This window comes from Rhinolophus sinicus, linkage group LG03 (assembly GCF_036562045.2).
Source record: "Rhinolophus sinicus isolate RSC01 linkage group LG03, ASM3656204v1, whole genome shotgun sequence".
Taxonomy (NCBI): domain Eukaryota; kingdom Metazoa; phylum Chordata; class Mammalia; order Chiroptera; family Rhinolophidae; genus Rhinolophus; species Rhinolophus sinicus.
The window spans coordinates 63,697,247-63,718,311 of NC_133753.1; the positions used below are offsets into that span (position 1 = coordinate 63,697,247).

Sequence of the window (21,065 nt, forward strand, 5' to 3'; positions counted from 1 at the left end):
ACAACACAAGATTAAGACAGATTCAAAGGACAGAAAATGAATATAACCAGGACTTTGAGCAATCCCTCATTCAAATGCATAGCAGACAAGAGAATAAAAATTTTAATTAATTATAAGCCAAAATATCAACAAGGATAAATTTATTCTCATTAGAAATCACACATAATGTTCTAGGGCAGGGATTGACAACTTAAGGCCCAAGAACCAAATCCAGTCAGTTTCATAAAGTTCCACTGGACCACAGCCAGCTTCATTCATTTACATCATGTGTATGGCATTACAACAGCAGGATTGAGAAACTGCAACAGAGAGTGCATGGCCCGCAAAGCCTAAAATAGTTACTGTTTGTTTTACAGAAACTGTTTGCTGACTCCTGCTTTATGGTAATTGATAAGAAGGGAATAACAACAAATGTCCATAAAAGTCTTTAGGAATGATTAATAAAAGACACATTCTGTATTTAGTCCCAACATCTAATGATCTTCAGCTCTAGAATTTAGTCACAGAATTAAAAAATGGAAGGTATAGAAATTTCCTTACAAGAAAATTATCCACATTTTGTTGTGTCACTTCACATGCACCAGAGGCTAAGTAGGTGAATCAATAATAAATGAAACTTCTTAATATAAAATTTTTAAAAAGACAAAAGCTTTTCTCCATAGGTTTATGATTTTTTTTGGATTGGGGGGATTTAGTACCTTTTAAGCAGAATTTTCAAAGCTGTTTTAATAAAATGAGCAAATGTACTTGCCCATATACTGGAGAATGAAATTAGAGATGTTCAGAATGACCATACAGAAGAGGAACATTATTCAAAAGCACAGTTGTACTGTTTCTCCTCTGCTGGCAGGAGGGATCTACACTTGGGTGTCTAGCAACTGAGAAAGAACAAATGTGGAAGACATCTCCTTAGTTGTCACAAAGGTAACTAAATGCCCACTCCTCCTGCCAGAAAGCACCATTCCAATTTCCCCTCACCAAACGAATTCTTTCTAACCAGGAACTAAGATGCTTCTGGAAAACAACAGATACTTACTTGAGCAGTAAGGAGAGTTGTTAAGGATACATCTGCTCGCTCTTCAGTGATATAGGTCCTCGGTTTTCCTTCCCAAAGTGCACAGTCTTCCAGGTCCATGAGCTTCACTTGAGATTTAGACAAGCCTGGAGGGCGGGTTCCCTGCTGTTGCTGCTGCTGCTGGTGTGCCTGGCGCAAACTAATTTGCTTTGGGAATGTATTTTCATCTAAAGTTGGCACGACAAAGTTATTCACCTGATTTTCAGAGATGGTGCTTGAAGAAGTCTTGGTAACCTTATCTCCTGGAACCGTATGCGTGTGTTTCTGCTTTGGTGAAACAGGGTATGGTAAAATGGATTTATAAGATGATTTAGTTCGGCCACCGAAAGTTGCCTGTTTGTTTTGAGACTTTGCCTTTCGAGAGGCAGAGGGTACAGAATGAGGCTTCAAAGAGTAAGAGGTAGAAGGGGAAATGGTCGATTGCTTCTTTAGTACACTATCAAGTGTTCGTACATAGCTGGTACTCTTGGTGGGAAGCTGGTATACTACAGGGGATGTGGGAGCATTGGAAGAGAAACCCATGCTTGTTTCCATCAGCTTGCCTTCATTTTCCAAGTACTCATCTAGCTTATCACTGCAGAAAGCAGAACGGTTTTTCAGTGAACCTTCTGAATTTCCACCTAGAAATAAAGAGATACAGATACTTAAAGAAATCTAAGACAGATCTTTAGAACTCTAGAAAAATACACTAAAAAAGGCCAGGAACATTAAGATAAGCTATTGAATCTTCTAAATTGTCCCTCCTCAGAAAAAAAAAAATATATAAAACCAAGTAAAGAGATTATATATCATACACTCATTACATTAAAATCCATTATCTAAAATTATCTTACTACATATATTTAGCATTATTTTTGAAAAGTGCTAACAGTAATAATTAACAGTAAGAGTTAACAATTTTGACAACTTATGACCTCAGTATAGAGACCACACATAAATAGACACTTAAGAGCAAAAAATATACTTAAATAAGACCTCAATAGAATGCCAAGAGATTACAGTACCTGGACTCTGATACAAAACGCAAGGGAAGAGGGAAGAGTTCAAATAGAGGAGTATAAAATTTAGTTTTTAGGGAACAAAGAAGCAAGTTTAGTAGAGACAAGCATTACACTATTATAACACTGTACAAAGATTCTAAGATGAAAACTATTTTGGACAAAGAGTAAATCTGTCTGGTTAGAGTGTAAACTGCAAACAAGTTCAGTGGGAAAGGAAATGCACTAAGAAAGGAGACAGACAGGTATACAGTCAAAATTCTTGGATTAGAAATCTACTTTGAAGTATAATCAGGAATCATTATACAGCTCTGACGTACACAGTTCTGAAATAATGCTTAAGAATGATGCTTTTTATAACTGTAGGAACAGCAGAAAGGTACAGTTTTAAAAAAGGCTGCAGGGATGGGGGTTATGGGAACACAGAGAATGGACAAAAATCAGCAGGACAATTATTTTCAGTTTATTTTAATGCATGAAAAGATGGAAAAAAACACACAAGACTTACTTTTAACAAAAGGCTGTGGTAACATGTTTCGGAACCTATTTATAATTTTTTAAAAAGCTGATTACCTTCGTTCCGAGATGCAGAAGCGCTATGAAACTTTCCCCTCCATCCCTTGATCTTGGTGAAGTCATTGGTCTTCCCTGTTCTAGAAACAAAGGGAAATCCAGCATCTATAAAAGAAAAAGTAAAAGAGATGACCAAAATCCTGGTAAGCCATATCTAGGATTATGGGCATGGCTTATCTAATTAATTACTAAGACTTCATCTGAAACGTATAAATCATTAAGACTATGCCACTAGATAGAAGATCTACCCTAGACTATCCTAAATTTACTTTGTCTCTAACAAAGGTAGTTTTTTATTTATATCACAAATTTGTTTGACTTCACAATACTACACACTCACCAGGAGAGGCAGGGTTGGTTCCTGTGAGGTTCCAGAAAGGAAAGCTAGTGGCTGGAGCCAAAGGTAGCTGTACTCCCAAGTATTTAAGATCAATGCTCATTGTTGGATCCACTGAATTCAATTTTAAGCCCACTACAAGAAAAAAGGACCACAGATCATATTGGGGTTTTTTAACCTTTGGTTGGGGGTGGGGAGATAATAAAGGAGACAGTGGAGAGCAAAACTGATGAAATAAAAACTAAAAATGAAAGACAGACTTCAAGGCTGACCCCATGATCATCCCCTCCTGGTATTACACGTGTGTAATCCTCCCTCTTCCACCCTTGAGTGTGGAGGCCTGACTTGTCTCTAAGCAATGGAATATGGCAAAAGGGATGGGATGTGTATGACTATATGTATGTAATAATATAAAAATGAGTGTATCATCCACCTTGCTAGAGCTGCAAGGACAGAAATTCTACCAACAACCTGAGGGAAACTGGAAACAGATCCCTCCCCAGTCAAACCTCTAACAAGAAACCAGGACTGACATCTTGATTGCAGCCTTGTGAGACCCTAAGCAGAGGACCTAGTTAAGCCATGCCCAGACTCCTGACCCACAGAAACTAAGAGACAATAAATGTGTTATTTTTAAGGTGCTAAGTTTGTGGTAATTTACTAAATAATAGATAATATATAAATATAGAAACAGATCTTTTGTGCTTTAACCGTTTGGGGTCCACAGACTTTCTAGGACTCTAATACAAACTTGCCATAGATTGAGCTTATACCCTGCTTATGGTTAATTCTCTCATTATTAGTAATGATATTTATAGTTAATTGAGCCTATAAATGACTTATTTGTAGGTTAGGAGGCAATCTTACAGGAAAGTATTTATTTTACATATACTTTTAATTTGTTTTCTGCTTAACATTCTATTAGGTTGGTGCAAAAGTAATTGTGGTTTAAAATCTTGAAAATAATTGCAAACGCTGCAATTACTTTTGCACCAACCTAATACATCTGAGATTTTTCTGCGTAGACAGATTTATTTCTAGATCATTTATTTTCACTTTTGTACACTATTCCAGATTATAAACATACTCCAATTTATTCACCCTTCTTCTATTGAAGAGAATTAGTTGTTTCCCATTTTTAACTATTACAATCAATGCTGCAGTATAGTTGTACATTTTGTACAAGGATGTACATAACACATGTGACCATGTGTGACAGCTTTCTCTAACATATTTAGCTTTTCCTCACGGCACCTACCCAAAAGTGGAATTGCTATGTAACAGAGTATGTTCATCTTTCAACCGTATTGGAAGTTCTGTTTGACATATTTGTGGCTGCCCAAAATATTCTGAACACCCTTCCTATATAGCGGTTACTTTTCCCCATTATAATTCCTACCTCTTCAAGGCGAGTTTTAGAAAAATTCTCCAACTTCTCTTGCAGTTTATGTGCAGACATGTGACATGGGTTTTGCCAATCAGATGCATCCGTGAAGGACTCCAATTTAGAAGACAGCACCATGAGAACAGGAATACTATGCAGGATTATGTAAATGATGGTGACAGCATTTGGCCAAAGAATGAGCTTTTAGAGCTAAATGTAACCAAGGTCCTAGCTACAGTGTGCTGTGCTCAGTGTCCACATGAACAAAGGTGGTGACTGTCCAAAGAGCAGTGCACGTATGAGCAGTGTGGGAATGTAATTTGGGCATTTTTCCTAACTGTATCCTACTTTCGTCTGTTCTCTGGCCTTTCAGGAGACTGTAAGTCATCTGATATTCTTTAATAAATTCATATTGTATTTCATCTGTAAAGTGCATTCTGATGTTTGCAACTAGGAATTCTAACTGAAAGTTATTCTGAACTCTGCTTACAGGGGGGGCACACAAGAAAATGATAATTATATAACACATTGGGATAATCATGGGGCAACTTGTAGCTGGAGGCCACCAGCTCTACAGTTAGTGATTTCCCTTGGTCTTGCCTGGCCACTCTGAGGAGATCAGTATCTCCAGAGCATACCTGTCACACAATCACTGACCACCAGGTCCGACAATGCACGAGTTGGGAGTCTGTGCTCTAGGTATATTACCAAATTGCTTTCAATTTATACTCCCTCCCGTACGGCATGAAGGTTTGTGCTGATACACATTCTCTCCAATATTTGATATCACTGGACTTTTAATAAAAATTGTTCCAATCTTATTGGTATAAATTTATATTCTATTGTTCTTAAATTTGCATTTTTCTGTTACTAGTGACAATCTTCTAATTTGGATTTCCTCATTTGTGAATTACTGGCTTTATATTATTGAGTGACAAAGTATTTAACTTAAATTTTAACATAACTGAAGCCAAAAGAAGTTCAAGGTATTAAGTATCATAGTAATAACCATTAAAACTCACAGGTACAGGTTTCCAATAAAAAACTTAAATAGTGCCAGTTTCCTAAAAGGTGATGACATTTGGTAAATTATGAGCTACAAATTCTTATGGCTCATTTTTGTAGCCTCCACATAGAAATTATCTGAACAAAAGATGGCTATTCTGTTTTAGTTTGCAATTCTAGTTCTTTAAAATAAATATTTTTATTTTCTCATTTTTATTTTATTTCATCACATGCGATTAAAACTAACATCAATAAAACATTCTTTCCTCATGTTTCCAATCGACTGGGGAGAAAATAAGATTATGAATCAAAACAACTTGTTTCTAATCTTCTCTCTGAGCTTCTCTTAGCTTTAGATTCCTCATCAGTAAAATAAATATTAATCCATCACATTTTATGTTTTAAGAATTTACTATACCTTTTCTATGAAACACTCTGTAATACAGATGGTGATAGAGACAAAAGACATTTCCCAGACCTCAAGGAGCTTTGTTATTGTTTTCCCAAATGACTCAATGGTAGTTACATTAGAGTAAATAAGTCCTATGACAGATAAGCAAAAAAAAAAATGATACTCGAAAAGCCCTAGGGAATCTGGTATAACTTTATAGAGTCAGAATACTTAGGAATTAATTAGGAAAGGTGGGGAGGGAGAGCAAAGTGAAACCAGAAAACAAGACAGTGCAGAAATTCAAGTGAGAACTGAATCCTAAACAAAGGATAAAATGCAGTACTTGCAGTGCTTTCAGGAGAAAAAAATAAAAACAAAAAACAACTCTAATATTATTATTAACAAAACCTACCACAACAGCCAACTATAGAGAAGACAGACAGGAATTAAGTTGTTAAAAATGTACCCATACGACCAAGTTTGTAGACATGCAAAAATCTAGAACCATACAATCAAATTTAGAGACTGTTTTTCCTACATATTTTCTTGTCTGTATTTACTTGTATTTTGGACTTCCACCTTCCCCAAAAGTGATATCGAGTCCCAAAACCAATAAAAAGACCAAACTTATTTTAAATATACATATTAATTTTTAAAAGCCCTAAAAGTAGGGGTCAATGGCACATAAACATTCTTCAAAGTAATTCCTTATTCCTAATTAGCTTATCTAGACTATTCTGAAATGTTTGCCCTGCAAGAAAATCCTTCCCCAAGTTAGATACATGAGATCTAGACTTAGTTGGTTTCATATGAATGAATTTAGCTTCCGTAAAATTAGATAGTTAAATAATTCATAGAAAGCGTATCCAAAAAAAAAAACATAATCCTTTCCAGTTGACAGTTTAAACAAAATTATACTCCTAAATGTTTTTGCCTTTTCACCATATTAGAAGATATTTTCTAGAACATATACGTATATCACACCATTGCAAAAAAGACCCGTAAAGATAGAACTCAAAAAAAATAACCTTTAGATTTAAAGTCAGCTAAGATAATAAACTCCAGCAAAAAAATGCCTGCCTCTAGCTAAACCCAATGAAACATAAAGTATCCACAAAAACACACTCAAGAATAAACATCTATGTAACTAGCCAACATAGAACAGAAAAGCTGATGTATATGTGGAAAAACTCCAGCTAACTATTGATTTAACACTACACACATTTTTTAGATAATTAAAAAGGAAGAGGCAGAGAGCCCTGGAGAGACTGTCATAAAGAAATTTAACACTAAAACTGACGAGTCCATATTAATATAAATGAAAGACTGAATAAACAAATGGAGGAAAAAAGACAAATCTCTTAGTGACAAATCATGTTGATAATAAGTAGCCTTGAGATAATGAGATGAGAATAGTTCTTTTTTCTGTGGTCTTCCTCCCACAAACATATAATCCCAGTCTAACCATGAAACATCAAACAAATCCCAACCGAGGGACATTTACAAAATACCTGACCAGTACTCAAAATTGTCAAGGTCATTAAAAACAAAGAAAGTCTGAGAAACTATCTCAGACAAGAGGATCCTAAGGAGACATGACTACTAAATGTTATGTGATTTCCTAAATGGGAACATGGAACAGAAAGAGGTAACTAAGAAAATACGAATAAAACATAAACTTTAGTTAATAATATATTAACACTGGTTCACTAACTGCAACAAATGTACTCCACTATTAGATGTTAATAATAGGAGAAACTGTGTATAGAATAAATGAGAACGCCTGTATTATTTTCCCAATTTTTCTGCAAATCTGGTCTTTGAAGATAATAAAACTTACCTAAAGTTAAAAGGTTTATTTAAAAACTGACATTGGGCCGGCCCGGTGGCTCAGGCGGTTAGAGCTCCATGCTCCTATCTCCAAAGGCTGCCGGTTCGATTCCCACATGGGCCAGTGGGCTCTCAACCACAAGGTTGCCAGTTCAATTCCTCGAGTCCCCCAAGGGATGGTGGGCTCCGCCCCCTGCAACTAAGATTGAACACGGGACCTTGAGCTGAGCTGCCTCCCGGATGGCTCAGTTGGTTGGAGCACATCCTCTCAACCACAAGGTTGCCAGTTCGATTCCTCGAGTCCCGCAAGGGATGGAGGGCAGCGCCCCCTGAAACTAAGATTGAACACAGCACCTTGAGCTGAGCTGCCGCTGAGTTCCCAAATGGCTCAGTTGGCTGGAGTGCATCCTCTCCAACCACAAGGTTGACGGTTCGACTCCTGCAAGGGATGGTGGGCTGTGCCCCCTGCAACTAGAAATAGCAACTGGACCTGGAGCTGAGCTGCGCCCTCCACAACTAAGATTGAAAGGACAACAACTTGACTTGGGGGAAAAAAAAAAGGCCTGGAAGTATACACTGTTTCCCAAAAAAGTCCTTCCTGTTCCCCTTCCCCAATAAAATCTTTAAAAAAAAAACTAAAAAAAAAACCTGACATAGACTTGACTTGGTAGCAATGAAGTAGAAAGGCTTTTAGAAAAGTACCTTTAAAGTTCAAAAACAGATGATAATTTCAGATGGATAGACTTAGAAAATAAATCAGTTTGGAAGTAGTAAAGACCGTACAGAAGATACAACAATATAGTACTGTGGAAAACAAAATGAAGAACCTTATTTTATTTTAGCAACAAAACTATCACCACCAACAATTAAAACATTTTCCCTGGCTTAATCAACATTTTTTTTTCACAATTTCAAAGTAAGCTCTAAAAGCTTTTCAAGTTTTTCAAGCTTTTTTCAACTCAAAAATATTTTAAGTACTTATTTTCTAAAGAATAATAAAACGCTACAGCTAATATAAAGATAAATATGACATTATTGAATTGAAATTTAACAAATTACTTCAAGCATCAATTTTTAGACAGGGATCTGCAAGAATATTATCTTCAAAGACCAAGTTGGTATTACTCAATTACTATAAAAAATTTAGCTAAATTAACTTATTCTTTTGAAGTTGTAAGTCTTAAAAAGTTAAGGTTTGGGAGAAGGGGGTGACATCCGCCAAAATAAAATAGAGGAAAAAAATCCAAAATAGAACTCTACCTCACACCTTATGAAAAGTAAGTGCCATATATGGATTACAGATTCAACTGTTTAAAAACTATAAAAACTATGCAAGAATGCAGTTGAATTAATCTTAACAACATGAGGATTAAGTAAAACATGACAGCAAATGCAGACTCTGTATAGCAGGTGAAAACGGATGGCTCACACACGTTTTGTTTGGTTCATTGTTTTTAAAGCTTTGCCCAAATAACTTGTATCAGCTGGTACCACTTAAAAGTTGAGAGACATTACATAAAAATACTGACTTCAGCCTCTACTGAACAATTGAAATTTCTGAAAATACTGGGCCCACATTCCCATATGACAATTCACCAATGTGGCTGCCCCTTTAAAAAGGCACCTGTGCTCCAGCCCGCCCGAGTACAACCCATCCACAAATTCAGGCTAATTTCACTTTATTTATGTTTCCTACTTAGTCTTCATAAGCATTTGACTTTGAAGCTCCATTACACAAAGGGAAAAATCACAAATTTGACTAAAATGTCTATAAAGGAAAAAACTCAAACTTTAGCCAACCAGAAAATAATAGGCAAACAAACCAGAGCAAAGGCACTAGCAGGGATAGCTGAATATATTTAACTTTATAACTAAGACTAAAGCAAATTGGGGATGAGGTTGAAAGAACACAATATGTTACAATATTTATACATTACCAGAGTACGTAACTAACAAAAAAATGGAAGTAGGAGTGGGAAAAAGATCAAGGATACGTTAACTGATAGGGGAAGAGAACATTATTTAAATAAAATAGAAATGAAAGCTGACAATAAATGATAGCAAATGTTATCACCAGCAAGACTAATATGATGTGACTGTGACTGTCCATTACAATCCACAGTAGCCAGTCCTCATCACACTAGTGAGATTTGTATACTCTAGGATCACACTGTCCAACAAAAGTGGGCTCACATTAAAGCAAAAGTGCTCCAACTATTACAATTTGACTTAGAAATTGATTATTTTATAAATCAACCTTTTGTTTATTATATAATGCTTTAACTCTCATATAAATGATCTACTATATAAATCAGCTAGACAATCCTTTGAAAAGAAAACTGACTATCAAAACTCAATAAATTACTCCAAGAAGCACACCTAAAATCAAAGATATAAGAAACTAAAAATTGGGACACGGCTTACAATCTTTTATTTACAGCACAAACGGGAAAATCAGTGGTTATTATAATAGCAATAAGTACAGATTTCACTGTTTTTTAAAAAAAGGACTAAGCAATGTAATTAAAGCCAAGATAATCTATTATAGCAAAATAAGAGATAATGAAAAATTTAAAGTAAATCCCAAGCAATACATAAAATGTTTACAGCCACAAAACGAGAAAGAAAACTACTCTTCCATTTATACATCTAAATATATTACTAAGTATGTAAGTAGGAAGGACGCTCCCCAATCCCCCCGCCCCAAAACAAAGGCCACAGAAACAAAAAGCAACCAAAATTTAAAAGATGAGAAATGGGGTGGGAGGGAAATGATGTGTTATAAGAAAGTGAAGAAAAGAGAAAAAAACACCACTTTCTTATCATACTTTTTTTTTAATGCATAAGATAGATATTATGCTTCACAAGCATAAGACAATATCTTCAGAATAGTTTCTCTTAGGGTAAAAAAGACCTAGACATGTTTTTAGTGAAGGGGGGAAAATCATGGACGGAAAGAAAAGAAAAATACAAGGTGAAAGAGGCACTGAAAGAAATGAAACAGAAAAAGGAGATAAAGGAAGTGGGTAGGAGGGAGAAAAGAGTGAAAGAGTAAGAGAACAAAATTTTACAATTGGCTTGCATATATATATATTTTTTTTAGAGAATATTACCTTCTTGAAGACCAGGATGTATCACCTGCTTGTGTCGCAAGGCCTTCAAATCTTCTATTAATTCCTTTTCCAACTGGGAAATTCTTGCTCTGCAACCTACTCAGAAGACAAAAAATGATAAAATAGTGTATATACTACAGAAAAATGAACACTGCATCTTCCACATCTAGAAGCCAACCCCAATATCTCTTTTTATATCATTATATAATACCTGGGTCATTTGTGGTTGATGACTGAAGATTAGAGGGTTCTTCTGTTGTCCCATCAACTGCATGAATGGCTAGAGCTTCCTATATTAAAAAGAAAAATGTAACTCATATCACTTCTAAAAGTTTAAACATAAATCAAGAGCATTTTTTCTTCTTTTTGATACATTTCAATATTTTCTGAATGCTCTACATCAGAAAGGAAGAAAGCAAAAAATCTGCATATAATATACTCAACTAACTGATCTAAAACTATATTTATGCCAATTTGCAGAACGATTTCTTAAAGCCCATGTAAAGACAGCTTAACTCAAGACAGCTTACACAATTAACAAGAAGGGCAGAAAAGACCAGATAGAAAGAATTCAACCTCTATGTAGCCAATTCAGAACTATAAACTAGGCTTCTATAAAAATCTAAAAGAAAAACAATCTAGTTGAAGAATTGGAGTAAAATAAACTATCGATGTGTAAGACAGCACAATAAATAAGACTATTAACATTTGGTTCTCCAATGGTACTCTGCTATTGCTGACAAAGATCAGGTGATACTAACCAAAAGTCAGTAAATTTTTCATCTATTTATGTCTTTTTAAAGTCTATAATAATGAAAATGCCAGTAAGATCTGAAGATTTTTTAGATTCCAGCTACACAATGCAAAAAACTCATGAACTGAGATCATAGCAGACATAATTTTTCAAACAAAATATCTTAAGTGATGCCTATTAACTAAACCAAATATTTGGGAGCTACTCAACTCCCCATGCACAACCCCTCACGTAATGGATGCATTCACACAAAATAGATTCTAAGTGAGTTATCAGTCAGCATACAATTCAAGAATGACTATTTGGCCTTAGAAACAATGCTGAAATGACAATCTTACCTTCGATTCAAAGGAAACAAAGAGAACACCATCCACGTCTTCCAGATCAGGCTTCACATCTGGAAAGGTACTCCCATGGCCCATAGGAGTGTTCTTTGTAGCAGTTAGAGATTTTCCTGTGTTTTTAGGTGGTCGCCCTGCCTTAGAGAGTTTCAATTTTCGTGGCCTTCCTCTTTTTCCAGTGACACTTGGAGGGGCATTTTGATTAGTATTCACAGTCTTGGAGGCTGTTGAAATCTTAAGCATAGCTGTTCTCTTTCTGCCCAAGTCCTCTTTTCCTAAAAATGAGTCCCCAACTGAACTCTTCGAATTGTCAAGTATTCTTTCTGTATTAATGATGTCAGAGATATCAGGATATTTCCACTGAGGCTCTTTAAGTAAGGGATATTTCTGGACTAATCTCAGATCCGGCGAATGTTTTCTAAGACCATTTTCTGATTCCTTGCCTAAGCAGAAGTCAGTCTCATTGGAATTTTCAATATACGCAGGCAAGTAGTCTAATTCTGTCAACACAGATTTCTCCTTCCGAGACGTGGCAAGCATGTTATCAGGGAGCTCAGAAATCTTCACTGTGCTTTTGGTGACAGCACAGGGCTCCAGATAGACTACTGGCATCTTTCCAGCATCTAACTTGAACATTTTAGCTTTAGCAACACCTGATGGGCTATTTGGTAGCCATTCAGAAGACGAATGGTCAGCTTCGAGGTTATCAACTTTATTGTGCCTCTTTAGCTGTTTCTCTAGTATGGGGTCATCATCACTGTTCGAGTATACATCTGTTTCCTCATCTGTCTCTTCCTGTTTCACAGTGACCCCTTCTGGGAACTCACCAAGTTCATAGTCATATTCATCTAGAGGCTCCTCTTTAATGACAACATTGAAGGCTCCATTCGGATCTAACGGTGATGTTACATGGGAGCTGTCTTCAAAATTGTTGGTAACAAGTCTGGAGAGATAGGGGAGGGAGAGTTAAAAAGGACAGGACTTTCCATAAATGAGACTCAGGAAGGAAAAACAAAAAAGATTTTTGGAAACCAAGTGACACATCAGATTTCATGAGCCATTCCTCATGAAACACTCTGTATAAACATAACAAAAATCTCAAAAGCAGTTTAACATCACATTTTTAAATTTCCCTCAATTTTTGTGAGAAACTGACAGAGTCATAAAGAGTAAATTTTAACAAGTAACTCTCTTATCACTGAGTCAAAAAGCATGCTATAACACTTATTTTTCTAATGAACTTAATTTTGAAAGTCAGCTGGCACGAACCCAAAATCAAACTCTAGAAACCCATACACGGATTAACAATTGACAATAAAAGCAAACAAATGTCAATTACAATTAAGAATTGCAATACAAATCAGGCAGGGCCTTTTCAAACTGCCTGATTTTTTTTTAAGACAAAATTCATCTTCATATAATGTAACACTTTAAGCACTGAAAAATGTACAACCTACTAGTAGTTTTTAGTATATTCACCATGTTACTGCCAGATGATTTTTTTTAACTTTAAAACTGAAGTCACTTTCACTACAAAGAATCTACCAATTCTTCCAAAATAAAAAGGTAGGGTAATTGAAAGCAAGTACATATGACCCAGGTAGATTCAGTGTTCATAATTCTTAAAAAAAACAAAACACTTTTTTTTAGTTTCCCCATCCTCCCAATTAACCATTGAAAGCACATAAACTGCACCAATGTATCTTGAAGATGTGTTAGAACTACTCACTAACCCAATTAAAGTCATTGGTTTGTAAATCTTTCCTTTACCTCAAATATGCACAAGCAACCATTACATCAATGTGTAGTTACTTGTTACAGGTACAACTTACTTAAGATCTTGACCTTAACTCGAAAATCCTTCAATGAAGGACTTTCATTTCCAGTTAGAATGTGGGAGATCACAAAGGCCATCACTTCCTCTGTAACAATGAAAAAACACTAGATAAATTAAAAACCCTATTTTTCTTTAAAGCCATTGAAGACCTCTGGATACAAATAAGTCTAAATGAACTGAATTCCAGAGAGGAACCAGCCTTCTCTAAATGACCACAGATTGCTACTGCTTTCAACCCTGAGTAGCATTTACACTGCCTGAAGCACCAGTGAACAGAGAAAAAAGCAGCTAGCTATAGGGAAAGGATCTTTGCTGGGACCCAGAGAAACCAGTTAAAATTTTCAATGCCTAAGTGCGGGCAGACTAGAATCTGAGACTCCAAATAGAAAACTAGTCCTCACTCCCACCAATTATCCTCCAAGAGATTTCTGCAAAATAACCAGCAGTGATATAGCAAGACTGGCCCAAAAACAGAGAACTTGTAGTCTCTCCCAGGGCTTAGATCCCAAGGTCCTATTAGAGAGAGGAGTCCAATCCCACCCTTAACATATCTGAAATGCGAGGTGAGCTGAAATTTACTAAAGTAAATCACTAGACTGAAGAACAGAGGAGGGTAAAAAAAAAAAAAGAAAGTGTCAGAGACCTGTGGGACATCAAATAATCTAACATACTAGTAACTGCACTTCCAAAAAGGCAGGAGAAAGGAGAAACATTTGAAGAGAAAATGAACCGAAATATTCCAAAAGTGAAAGTTTTTAACCCACAAATCCAAGATCAGCAAACACCAAGGAGAACAAATACAAAGAAAGTCATACCTAGTCGCACAAAGATCACGCTGCTGAAAATTAAAATCCAGAGAAAAATTTTATAAGCAGTACAGGAAAAAAAAATATTACACTGGAGGAACAACAATAAAAACAACAGACTGACTACTCATTGGAAATAATGTAAGCCAGAAGAGAATGGAATGACACCCATCATAAAGTATTGAAAGAGTTAACCTAACAATGTTCTAGATCTACCAAAAAAAGTCTTCAAGCTGACAACATTTTCAGACAGCTGAGGCAATTCAAATTAGATTGTACAGGAAACACTACCTCCTAAGATCAGAAACAAGACAAGAATGTTAGCTCTCACCACTGCCACTCATTGTACAAGAGGTCCTATTAAGGTGATCAGGCAAGAAAAATAAGTAAGGCATCCAGACTTTAAAGGAAGAAGTGAAATTCTCCATTCATGGATGACGTGATCTTGTATATAGAAAACGCTAAGGAATCCACTAAAAAACTACTAGAACTAATAAATGAGTTTGCAAGATTGCAGGATCCAAAATCGATACACACACAAAAACACTGGATTGCTACACACTAGGAATAAAAGTCAAAAACAAAATCGAGAAAATAATTCCATTTGCACTAGCATCAACAAGAATAAAATACTTAGGAATAAACTAAACCAAAGAAGTGTTAAGACTTGTACACACAAAACTACAAAACACTGTTGAAAAAAATTAAAAATGACTTAAATAAAAGGACCAATACCCCATGTTTACATACTAGAAGACTTAATATTGATAAGACAGCAATACTCCCTGAGAGTGATCTACAGATTCAACACAATCCCTATCAAAACCCACCTGGGATTTTTGTGGAAAATGGCAAGTTGGTCCTATATAATTCATATGGAAATGGAAGAGACCCCCCTCACGTGAAACTTAAAAAAAAAGAGACCCCCAAAAATCGTGAAAAATAAAAATGAAGCTCTCTGAGGATTCACACGTCCCAATTTTAAAAGTTACTACAAAGTTATAGTAATCAAAAGTGTTATACTGGCATAAGGCTAAGCATACAGAGCAAATGAACAGAATTTAGAGTCCAGTAATAAATGCCCACAACTGATTTTCAATTACCAAGGGTGCCAAGACAATTCAGTGGGGAAAGAATCGGCTTATTAACATTCAAATCTGTTTCCACACAAAACCTTGTACACAAATGTTCATAACAACATTTATAATAGTCAAAAAGTGGAAACAACCTTAATGTCTATCAACTGATGAATGGACAAATAAAATGTGGTATTATCCACACAACAGAATGTTATTCAGCAATAAAAGCAATGAAGTACAGATACATGCTACAAAATGGAATAACCTTGAAAACATTACACACTAAGTAAAAGAAACCAGGCACAAAGATCATATGTTATATAATTCCATTTCTACAAAATGTCCAGAATAAGGAAATCCAGAGACAAAAAGGAGACTGGTGGTTGTTTGCATATGATTGAGGTGGGGTTGAAAAGTGACTGAGGGAAAATGGAGAGTGACTAGGAGAGGGAACAGGGTTTTTTGGAGGGTGATGAAAATGTCCTAAAGATGACTGTGGTCATGGCTGTACAATTCTGTGAATATACTAAAACCACTGAATTATACACTTTAAAATGATGAATTTTATGGTGGTGAATTACATCTCAATTGTTTCCAAAGTTAAAAAAAATACTCAAGGTTTTTGGACTGATAGAAAATGAACCAACATGAAAATGAATCCAGAAACAAATGAAAAGACCCAGGAAAAAGTAAATACACGAGTAAACAGTACGACTGTTTTTCTTGTATTTCTTTAAATGGCTATTGACTAAAGAAAATAATGTTTGGGGAGTTTATAACATAAATAGCCTGACCTCCACGGAGGGGAAGGAGGCTGGAGAATTGAGTTCAATCACCAGGTCAATGATTTAACCAATTGCACCTACTTAACAAAACCCCAACTAAAACACTGAACGCCAAAACTCAGTGGAGCTTCCTGGGTGGTGAATACATCACCAACCAGGAGGGTGACCTTATGTGTCTCCTGGGGAGAGGACATGGAAGTTCTACATTTGAGACCCTCCTGACCTTACCCTACATGTCTCTTTATCTGGCTTGTCCTAATCTGTATTCTTTATAATAAAACTGTTCTACATATATGCTTTCCTGAGTTCTGAGCCGTTCTACTGAATTAGTGAACCTGAGGGGGTTCATGGGAACCCCCGTATTTGTAGTCAATTTGTCAGAAGTCCCGGTAGCTTGGGGACCCTACTTGTGGCTGGCCTCTGCAGCAGGGATAGTCTTCCCAGAGACCTTGTCTTTAAACCTGTAGAGTCTGACACGACCTCTGGGTTGTCAGTATCAGAACTGAAATAGAGTATAGCGGTTGGAGTTGAAAAAGAACAGTACTAGTTTTACTTAAAATTTTCTTTAAATTTAAGGCAATAGGTAGACCAGGAAGAATTAAACAGCGTAGTAACAGTATCCAGTTTCCTTTTAAAAAATTAAAAGCCTGACAAGGGCAAAACTGAAGGAAAGGATATTTCAACAACCTATATGAGTAATAAATTGGATACCATCAAGAGACAAAATAATAAATATATCAAAGTAGATAAGAACCAATAACGACTAATTTTAGAAAAAGGCCTTACCACAGAAGTGGAGTAGGGCAAGACCACACGGAATCTAAAAGTCAGGAAGTTACCATTACAAAGCTATACTAATTAAAACAATGTGGCTTTGGCCTAAGGTAGACAAACTGATCCAGGGGGAAAAAAAAAACATACAAAAACAAACTCTCACATATATGATCACTTGAATACTCCCAATGGTCTAAGTACATAAAAAAGTGCTCAACTTTATTAATCATTAGAAAAATGCAAATTATAACCACTGCGGTCCCACTTCCACCACTTCTATTCAACATAGTACCGGAAGTTATAGTAGCTAGAGCAATTAGGCAAGAGAAATAATGTGCATTCAAATTGGAAAAAGTAAAGCTATCTCTATTCATAAAATGACATGATCCCGTATGTAGAAAAGATACACACACACGAAAAAAAACCTGTTAGTGAATAAACAAATTCAACAAAGATGCAAGATACAAAAATCATAGAAGAATCAGTTATATTTTATACACTGAGCAATATGCAATATAAAACAGAAATTTCCTTTTCAGAAAGGAAATTTTAAAAACCACTCAACTTACAATAGCACCAAAAAGAATAAAATACTTAAGAATAAATTTTGCCAAGGAGGCAAAAAAACTTTTACATTGAAAACTATATAGTATTACTAAAAGAAATTAAAGACCTAAATAAATGGAAAGATATCCCATGTTAACGAATTGGAAAACATAATACTGTTGATGTAACAACACTACCCAAAACAATATACAGATTCAGTGTAATCCTTATGAAAATCCCAATGGTGCTTTTTTCAGAAGTAGAAAAACTGATACATACTAAAATTCATATGGAATTTCAAGGGATCCCAGATAACTAAAACAATCTTGAACAATAATAACAAAGTTGGCAGGCTCACACTTCCCAATTTCAAAACTTACTATAAAAGCACAGGAATCAAACACTGTGGTACCAGTTTAAGAATAGACATACAGAACAATGGAATAGAATAAAAAGCCCAGAAATAAACCCTCAAATACATATTTAAATTATTTTTGACAAGAGTGCCAAGACCGTTTAATAGGAAAGGGACAGTTTTTTCAGCAACTGGTGCTGGGAAAACTAGACATACTCATGCAAAAGAATAAAATTGGACCCTTACTTTATAACATACCTAAAAAATACTCGAATGGATCAAAGGCCTAATTTAAGAGCTAATACATAACTCTTAGTAGAAAAACACAAGGGGAACGCTTTGTAAGCTTGGATTTGGTGATGGTTCCTTAAGTAGGACACCAAAAGCACAAGCAACAGATTTAGAAAAATTGTACTTCATCAAAATTAAAACCTTTTGTTTTTGTGCAACGAAGCACAGTATCGGGCTGGCCTGGTGGCTCAGGTGGTTGGAGCGCCGGGCTCCTGACGCCGAGGTCGCTGGTTGGAGTCCCACATGGGCCAGTGAGCCGCACCCTCTACAGCTAAGGTTGCGAACAACAGCTCTCCCTGGGGCTGGGCTGCCGTGAGCAGCCAGAGCTTGGCATAAGCTGCCGCGAGCTGCTGAGTGCTGCTGTGGGCTACAGTGTGCCGCGGGCCAGCGTGAGCGGCTGGTGGCCAGCACGAGTGGCCGGCAGCCATCATGAGCTGCTGTGAACTGCTGTGAGTGGCTGACCGACGACTGGCGACTGACTGCTTCAGTGGGAGGAGCGCAAGGCTCCTAATACCAGCATGGGCCAGGGAGCTGTGTCCTACACAACTAGACTGAGAAACAACGGCTTGAACGGGGGGGGGGGGGGGAGGAGGCAAATAAGGGGAGGGGCACAAAGGACAGTATCACCAGAGTCAACTCATAGAATGGAAAAATATTTTCAAATCATTTAATTTAATAATAGATTAATATCCAGAACATATGAAGAACTCCCATAACTCAGCAAAAACAAAATGTTTAATGGGCAAAGGACTTGAATAAACATTTTTCCAAAGAAGATACACAAATGACCAGTAAGCACATGAAAAGACGCTCAGCGCTTGCTCCACATCACCCATACCACCTCAGACACATTAGTTGACTAGTATCAACCCAAAAGAACTGGAAAGTGGGGAAAATGCACTGTCACTTCACAGAATGTAAAAGCAGTTGTGGTATTTTTTAGTGGCTTACATTATCAGTGTCTACAATCAGCAGTCCACACAACCAATATGGTAAATCCGAAATCTTCTTCTTACCCTTAAGAATAGAAAAACTGTTACCTACCTTTCAGAAACTTCTTGCTTCAGCTGAGGAACTTCACCAAGTGATGAATCAATATCCATGAAACCAAGAAAGTCTCGATTTATATGAAGGGAAGGCTTCTCCAAACCCTTGCCTGATGTTTCATGACCCCTAGATAAAGGATCCAAATCAGTTAGCTGTACCTCTGACCCCTCACTTTCGGTAAGACGGACCCGCTGACCAGGAGAACTGGGAACACTATTCCCTTCTTGGTCAGAACTGTTCTTTTGCTTTCCATCTCTCTGGGGCTTACTATTCAGTCCATCATCCCGGAAGCCTTTAGCAAATGGATTGTAATCTATTTTCAGCTGGGTAATCTGAATGTTCTGATAAGCTGTTACGGCAAAGAATTCAGTCTGTGGGAAGGTAAAAGTGTGGACACCAGGGCCATTTAATTGAATCACTTCAGTAGCCTTTTCTGCAGGTACCAAATGAAGCCGCGGCAGGTAACGATGCATAGAGTGCAAAATGATATGCCCTTCTTGGTCCAGTGTATTGTTAGTAAGTTTGAGTTTATAGAAAGATACTGGTTGATGCATCCAATAATGACCCGTGGAAGGAGATTCTGGATGAATAAAAACCCTCCCCAAAACATGGGGCTCAGCCTTCCCACTGGGTTCCCACCAGCGACCATTCCATTTATAACGATGGTTATCCACAGGAGATATATCCATAACAAGGATATACTTCATATTTGAATCTAAACCTGTTATCCAATAACGACAGTAAGGAAACATGCGTCTCCCCTGCTTGGTCAGAATCATCTCTGTGCTTCGATGATAGAACTCGTTCCACATACTATTGTTATCCAAGGTGACAGTGATTCCTCCCACAGTACAATCAGCTGGAAGGCAAATCTTCCCTTTTGATTTTCCTGGTGATGACACACTGCTGGCCAAAGCACAGGCATCCCTATTGGTAACCAAAATTCCTTGATCAGTTTTGCCATTTCCTGGCTGTTTTAGGATGACAAAGAAGGTAGGTGCTGCTCCTGCCACTGTCCCACCATCTTGATTAGCCAATATAATCTGCTGTTTGTCCTCCATGATTCCAGCGGGAAACTCAGTAAGATAAGTGTAGTCACCACATAGTCACAACGACCTTCCCAGCCTAAAGAACAAGCAAAAAAACAAAAACCCTTTAATTAAGTGAATATTTACTTTGTTAACAAAAGCACAATGACTGTTGTTATCCCTGAAACATAGTCCTAAATTCTTCTAAGATGTTGCTTATACCTTTCCCTCAATCACCGTAAGAATCTTTATCCTAGAATGTTTAATCATCTTTTTCAAGTTCACCTTAATCTAATTAATAATTACTCATGTCCCAGCCCTCCAATAACTCACTATAGATACTGTAATCTCACATAAAAATAAAAGTTTATATTCATTTTAGAAAAACTATATAAAAGTATACAAACGTAAGATTAAATTGGACAGTTATTAGCATTTAAAAAGGATCCCAACACGTTACAAATTAATTTTCCAGAGGATTCTGTTACATAGAAAAAATACTCCTGGGATGAGTAAAAATAAACAAATTTCCCTGTTACCACTATACAGAATTAACTCTTTATTATGGTACTGGCATGGGTTCATAAAAAAGTAAAATGCTAACTTACCAGTACATACATTTAAAGAAACCATGACAAATCACTGGAACTTACTGGGAAAGAAAAGGTTGGCTTCATTATTTCAGACCTTACATTGAACAAAATTCCATAAGGATC

General features: G+C 36.5%; 1 protein-coding gene across 24 annotated transcripts in view; it reads right to left on the reverse strand.

The window, feature by feature from the left end:
• The window catches only part of MGA (MAX dimerization protein MGA), a 132,071-nt gene that overhangs the window by 49,576 nt on the left and 61,430 nt on the right, over positions 1-21,065 (reverse strand). For all 24 annotated transcript variants that reach the window (XM_019725430.2, XM_019725431.2, XM_019725434.2 and 21 more), the window contains exons 2-8: positions 19,319-20,446; positions 11,799-12,744; positions 10,918-10,996; positions 10,707-10,802; positions 2,987-3,118; positions 2,647-2,751; positions 1,037-1,695 (exon numbers count right to left, since the gene is read on the reverse strand). In XM_019725430.2, the coding sequence (XP_019580989.2) occupies positions 1,037-1,695; positions 2,647-2,751; positions 2,987-3,118; positions 10,707-10,802; positions 10,918-10,996; positions 11,799-12,744; positions 19,319-20,382 (3,081 nt within the window). In that variant the 5' untranslated portion in view covers positions 20,383-20,446. The remainder of the gene's footprint in view (positions 1-1,036; positions 1,696-2,646; positions 2,752-2,986; positions 3,119-10,706; positions 10,803-10,917; positions 10,997-11,798; positions 12,745-19,318; positions 20,447-21,065) is intronic.